General features: G+C 39.4%; 1 protein-coding gene across 2 annotated transcripts in view; it reads left to right on the forward strand.

The window, feature by feature from the left end:
* The window catches only part of MTCL3 (MTCL family member 3), a 33,945-nt gene extending 27,246 nt beyond the window's left edge, over positions 1-6,699 (forward strand). For both annotated transcript variants that reach the window (XM_063329649.1, XM_063329650.1), the window contains 2 exons: positions 3,551-3,622; positions 4,254-6,699. In XM_063329649.1, the coding sequence (XP_063185719.1) occupies positions 3,551-3,622; positions 4,254-5,561 (1,380 nt within the window). In that variant the 3' untranslated portion in view covers positions 5,562-6,699. The remainder of the gene's footprint in view (positions 1-3,550; positions 3,623-4,253) is intronic.
* Positions 6,700-6,831: the final 132 nt, after the last annotated feature.

Below are 6,831 nucleotides of genomic sequence, written 5' to 3' on the forward strand. Positions count from 1 at the left end.
CTTGAGCAGTTCAGCCGACTGCCCATTGTAGAAACTGAATTATATGCATTTTTTGCTTGTTTTCTCCTGCAGATGGGTAACTTGGTTCAAGGTTATTAGAACCATAAAGCTGTCTGGTAAGCATTACTGATCAGAGAGTGCAAAAGCATCTTATGTTTGTTACTTTTATCGTTGTCTTTTTTTAGCTCATAATCATTGAATAGAGTGAACTGCATATGATTTTTAAAATTATATAGAAGAAAAATTACCTGAGCCCAAAAATTATCCTTCAGAACAAACTCTCAAAACCAAATTCTCGAATATGAGTGGCAGATTTTTTTGCTATAGTTTGAGAAAACAGCACAGGTGGCTTTTAGTGGCACTACAGTATGTTTTGTGGTATACTGTGACACGGGAAAAGGATGAACAAGTGGCGAATTTTAATAAAAGATGATCAAACACAAAAATGTTTGAACAAACAAATTTTGTACATGCAGGTGGCTGTCCCTTTCTAACATTTGTTAATATGTCCAAAAAACCAACATGCAGACAATTTTAATAGTGTCCAATTGCAGGCATAATATGAAGATTCACTTGCAAGGATCTGGGTTGCCGTTTTTATTTTTGCCATAGGTTTATTTGAACTTTTTTTTTTTTCCTTTTTCTGTTTTCCTTTGGTACTTCTTTTCATTAGCAACAATAAATTTTTTCAGGTTGAAAACTGGATTGGAAGAGCGGACTAGTACAGGGCTAGAGAGAAATGATAGAGTAGCCACTGTAAATTATGAAATGTACCTCTGAAAAAAACCTCTCCAAAAATTATTATTTAGATCAGGATATACTGCTTGATATGTGGCATTCTTTGCTCAGTATGAGTATTGCCTCAGTGCCCTAACGTGATGTTATGGGGCTCTGTGATTTTGCAGATGTCATATGTCAGCTGAGATGTGCAAGTGAGATCTTAAGTTCTAGTGATCAGAAAGTGTTTCATGGTGTTTTCACAAGAAAAGAGATCATACCGATTCCAGCTGGGCCTAATCCACTTACTTACCCAAATCATTTTGCTAATTCAATTGTTTGTATTCTTCATTGTTTTCTGCTATAACATGCTGTTGCTAAACACCATCATTTGTTGGCGAATAATACAAGCTCCATGGCTAGTTTGTGATAATTCAAATAGAGCAGAATAGAAAGTGGTGCCCAGTCACTGCATAGCCACAACTACTGCTGTAATTAAAATTACAGCTATCCCGACTACCAAAAGGAACTTTAACACAAAATATATTGAGAGAAAGGAGGAAACCAGATTTTTCATTTTAAGTCAAACCCTTAAAATATTTTTTGCCCTCTGTAGTTTCTCTTTCTTTTTTTTTTTTTTTTTTGTCATGGGAAACTTTTTTATATACCTCTTATCTTCTGAAAAGTTGTAGGGTACACAAGAAGTTGCAGCTCAGCATTTCAGAACCTCATTATGTCTGGAAAGATGCTGAACTCGGCAGGTTGAACAGAAAGCATTTAGGTAATCAAGCAGAAATACAGTTTAACTATCTCCTATTTTTTTTATCAGTGGGTGGCATTGGCAAGAATCTGGTGCAAGAAGTTTGCAGTGCTAACTAATTTGAAAAGGGGCTTTTCAAAGTTATAATACATAGTGGTATAATCAGTGGTAACACACAGCAGGAAGCTGCACCTCTGAAAGTTTAATGCTTTATAAATTTGCCGTTTAAAAAGAAAAACAACGCAAAAACCTTCCCTATGCACATACCATTTCTGCAATAGGATAACTGATGTGTAACCCTGGAGAAGAAGCATTTTGTAGACTGGATCCCAAAGATGTTGGCTTTATTTTTAAAGGGAAAAGTAAGTTAATTCAACTATTTTTTTGTGTCGTATCTGGATTCTTTTAGAATTCTGTGATTCACAGCTATTGAGTTATCACAGCTAAGATGCTAATGATCTTTGGTTTTATTGTTTTGTCTATTGAGAATTCAGTGTTTCTGCAAGAGGCATAAAAAAATTAATTCTGGTTCTTGGTGGATCCAACTGTGAATTTTAGTTCTGATTCTGAATTTGACATATTTTTTTGTAATTCTTGCAAAACTCTATAAGGAATTTGAGCAAAAAGCCTCATAGGGAAATCATCTCTTGTGGTTGCTCAGATTTATACAGGAGTCATTTCTGTGGCATTGACTTTTCCTTTGGAGTGAGCAGTCCATGCGCTTAGTATTTGTTATGGGTTTGATATGCAGAAGAACGAGAATAATTAGTACCAGCAGTGCACAGGATCGTTATGTATAGCATACTCGCCCACTGTACTCCGTTTCTTGAGGATTATGAACATAATTTAATTTCCACTGCATGGAACTGGGTGGCTTTTAGATACAGATGGGTTCTCCCCTGGCTGATGCAGGGAAATGCGTGTTTCTCAGTGGCACAAATGATCCTTCTACCAGAGAATAATCTCAGGGAGATGGCGTTGGTTGTATCACTGCCCTGCCTCAGGGCCTACATTTTACCTGGGGAACATAAAAACTGGGAACAGCTGCAAGTGGGATGTTATGTATTAACATACTCTCTCACTCGCTTTCTTCTCTCCTGCTGTTTTCTTGATGATCTGTATTGAGTGTTGACAGTGGGATGGCTGCAGTCGTTTTCCACCGCTACCACTTGCCCACTAACGTACTTTCTACTGTCATCAATTACAAGATTTTTGCTGGATATGCTAGTAGGCTTCGATCCCAGTGCATCTTGCTCTAAAAGCAGGAGTTTCTTTTCTACTCACTTCAGCTACATAACAGATGAGAAGACACCAAAGAAGCTTCCTCATATGGTGGTGCATACATGTGTTTGTGTGGTGCTGTTCTTAAGCTAATATGCTTTGTTTCTCCACTGGGACTTTGTAGTCCAAGCAGTTTTAAATTGTATTGACTTGAATATGTTCTGAAAACAGAACAAACCTAGTGACCAGATCTATGTGTAAGTTTGTCCGCACAGAGTTTGTCTAGGGCATACACCTGTAGAGGTGTGACCGCAATATACTGCAAGCTCGAAGCCTGCGGATGGGACACTGAGAAAGGTGTGCTTGTAGATGTACACTGGAAGTCAGCTGATGAGATCTCTGACACTGTTTTACGTAGCTTGCCTATCACAAAGGCTAAGGCCACATGGCCTGGCTAGATGCATCTTTTAAGTGCCTTGGCCCCATTAAGGTTAATATAAAATGGGAAAGACTGAAGCTGGGTTTCACTGCTTGCCTCAGCTTTCGCATCTCTAAGATGCCACTTGGGGTACCTGCTTTCTTCCTCTCTTGTCATGTGTTAAACATTCATTATTTACTAGTCTTAAAATGTGTTGTATAAAAAAGGTAACAGACCGATTAAACCAATACCTTACTTGTATAACGTTGTGTAATTTTTTGGGCAGCTGTGTTTCCCCTCTCTATTTGGTATCTCAAGGATTACAAGAAATTAATTTCTTTATAGCTGCACTTGACTTGCAATGTTTTGAAAGAGTGACTGAATTATATACCTCTTTAGTGAAATATTCAGTGCGTCTCGTTTTGTTGTTGCAGCAATCACTGAAAAGAAGAGGGAGCAAAGACCTACCAAAATCAGAAAAAAAGTCACAGCAGACACCAACAGAGGTATGTTGTAGTAACAGTAGCCTGGATTCTCAGGTGGAAGCTTCAGGGACACTATGGACATGATGTACATGATTTGTAGATTTGCATGTTGCTGGCTTGTTTGCACGCTCTGTTACTTTCCTGTAGGCTGTGAAACGGAGACCCCTTGCCCCAGATGTGCAGTCAGACCACGCTATGTCAAGGACCACCTAAACAAGCCACTGGTCCTGCAACAGCACCCAGGAGCTTTCATGTCCTCTATATTTTAAGCAAAATAAGTAAATGGGAGCACCAGTGAAACAAGATTATAGGCCCTTCGTGTGCTTACTTCAGGATTTTTGAACACCATAAAGTCTATTACAGTGTTGCAAGCCTAGAAAATATAAGGATTTTCTACAGGCCTCCCACCCCTACAATGTATTTTCTGGGGACTGTGCAAACTTCAGTCACAAGTGAAATAGTCTTTTCTCCTCTTTTAAATTCAAGTATTTATTAATTGATCAGTGAAAAAATGATCGCAGGAAAATCTCTTAGTATCTTAAGCTATGCACCAGCGATTGCAGCGACTGTTAATCTTGTAATTTAAGACCATCCACTGGAGGTCTCCTGTTTTACATCGTTTCTTCAAATACTTCTTTTTCTTTTTTCTAAGGAGGACAACGAAGACCTGAAATGCCAGCTACAGTTTGTCAAAGAAGAAGCAGCCTTGATGAGGAAGAAAATGGCTAAGATTGATAAAGAGAAAGACAGATTTGAACATGAGCTGCAAAAATATAGATCATTTTATGGGGATTTGGACAGTCCCTTGCCAAAAGGTGAAGCAGGTGGGCCACCTACCACAAGAGAAGCTGAACTCAAGCTTCGATTAAGACTTGTGGAGGAGGAAGCTAACATTCTTGGGAGAAAAATAGTGGAACTAGAAGTAGAAAATAGAGGACTGAAAGCAGAGCTTGATGATTTAAGAGGAGATGATTTCTCAGGGACCGCTAACCCGCTTCTGGGAGAGCAGAGTGAATCCCTGTCAGAATTACGACAGCATTTGCAGCTAGTAGAAGATGAAACAGAATTGCTGAGGAGAAATTTAGCTGATTTGGAAGAACAAAACAAGCGCATAACAGCTGAGCTGAACAAATACAAGTACAAGTCTGGGGCCCACGAGAGCTCTAGGCACCATGATAATGCCAAGACAGAAGCGTTACAGGAGGAGCTAAAAGCTGCACGAATGCAGATCAACGAGCTGAGTGGCAAAGTCATGCAACTCCAGTATGAGAACAGAGTCTTAATGTCCAACATGCAACGCTATGACTTGGCCTCTCATCTTGGGATCCGTGGCAGTCCCAGAGACAGTGATGCGGAAAGTGATGCAGGAAAAAAAGAGAGCGATGATGATTCCCGTCCCCCTCACCGCAAAAGGGAAGGCCCCATCGGTGGGGAAAGCGACTCTGAGGAGGTACGCAACATTCGGTGCCTGACACCCACGAGGTCTTTTTATCCGACGCCATCCGGGTGGCAGAAAAGCTTCACTGACAGGCAGCAGATGAAGGACATTCGCTCTGAAGCTGAGCGGCTGGGCAAGACAATAGACCGCTTAATTTCTGACACGAGCACCATCATAACAGAGGCAAGAATTTATGTAGCTAATGGGGACCTCTTTGGACTGATGGATGAGGAAGACGATGGCAGCAGAATACGTGAGCATGAGCTTCTTTACCGGATCAACGCACAGATGAAGGCCTTCAGGAAAGAGCTCCAGGCTTTCATCGACAGACTCGAAGTTCCAAAGTCTTCGGATGATCGAAGTGCAGATGAACCTTTGTCAGTGAGTCAGGTAGACTTTTACTTATTACGGCCTACAGGTAAAAAGGCTCTGTCAAATGAATTAAGCCTCAAATTCGATGTATGGCACATGAAAATTATTCTAGACAGTCGACAAAATTCACTACTTCTTAGATTATTTTAAATCCTCATTGGGCCATATGAAACCTTGTTCTATCAATGGGGCTGTTTGTGAACATTGAGTGAGTCTGATCTCCTGGAAATTAAAAGAATTATGCTCTAGGAGGTGGAAGATTTTACTCCTTTCTGGCCTGGGCAACTACAGTTGCCAGAGTTGTGCCTTCATTGCCAGTAAAGGCAGTGCAGACAGCATTTTTCACACATAAATTAACATGATTGTTTTCTTAGTGGTTGGGTTCCTGTTAGATGAATAAAAAGAAAATCTTACAAATTTTAAACAGGAGGAAACATTAAATTTCCAAAATTATAAAGAATATGACAAACCACAAAGAAAAATAAACCATGCAAATCTACAGAGTCACAGAGCCACATGGTAGTGTGAATATTGGAATTGCTGTAACTAATTGTAACTTGTTGAAGGCCTATGGGTCACTGCTTACATGCAGGAGTGACTAGCATCTTTTCTGTAGTTTGTTTTTATGCAGAATTGTTCCAGAGAGGTTTGGGGGAGCAAATTCCTTGCTGACTCAAGATCTTTTGCCATGAAAAATGAAAAATTACCTACCCTCATCTTATCATGCAATCCTATAGTTGGCAAATCTTGTTATTGCTCATGGTATTATCCAATGTTTTATTAAGTCTCTTGCTGTGTTAATTTACTTTGTGCTGTCCTGGTAGCTTACAGTCAAAGTAGTTGCCAGGTGAAGCTGAAAGCTATTGTTTCTTATTCCTATGCTGACTAATTAGTCTTTTGTTTCCTTGTATCAGAAAGTCACAGACGCAGTGAGTTTAAAGCTGATCAATTACTATACATGTATTGCATGAAATCAAACAGAAATGGTATTTAGCATGCTCACTTTCTGATGTAGCAATAGCTCTGAGCTTGTAGAGCTCCCATTAGCTTAAAGGCAGAGCACTGCATGGGCATATATTTAAAGCAAACTAATTAGTATTTTCTCTAAGCAAATAACAGCAATAGTTAAATTGGACTTTTCAGGGCTTAACCATGCAGAACTCCTGAAGTCAATGGGAGATGGGCACTTGGTCCCTCCACAAGCATAGTCTGATTCACTATTTATTTTGTTGAAACTTTGGACTTGCTATTCCATTAATTGACTGTTCTCTCTGTCTTTGTATTTACTTTCCCAGATGTTCCAGCCTATCATTTTACTTATTCTCATCCTTGTATTATTTTCATCCCTTTCATACACAACAATATTTAAACTTGTCTTCCTTTTTACACTGTTTTTTGTACTGTAAGTCATTCATCATTT

The sequence above is a fragment of the Chroicocephalus ridibundus genome, chromosome 3 (genome assembly GCF_963924245.1).
Source record: "Chroicocephalus ridibundus chromosome 3, bChrRid1.1, whole genome shotgun sequence".
NCBI lineage: Eukaryota > Metazoa > Chordata > Aves > Charadriiformes > Laridae > Chroicocephalus > Chroicocephalus ridibundus.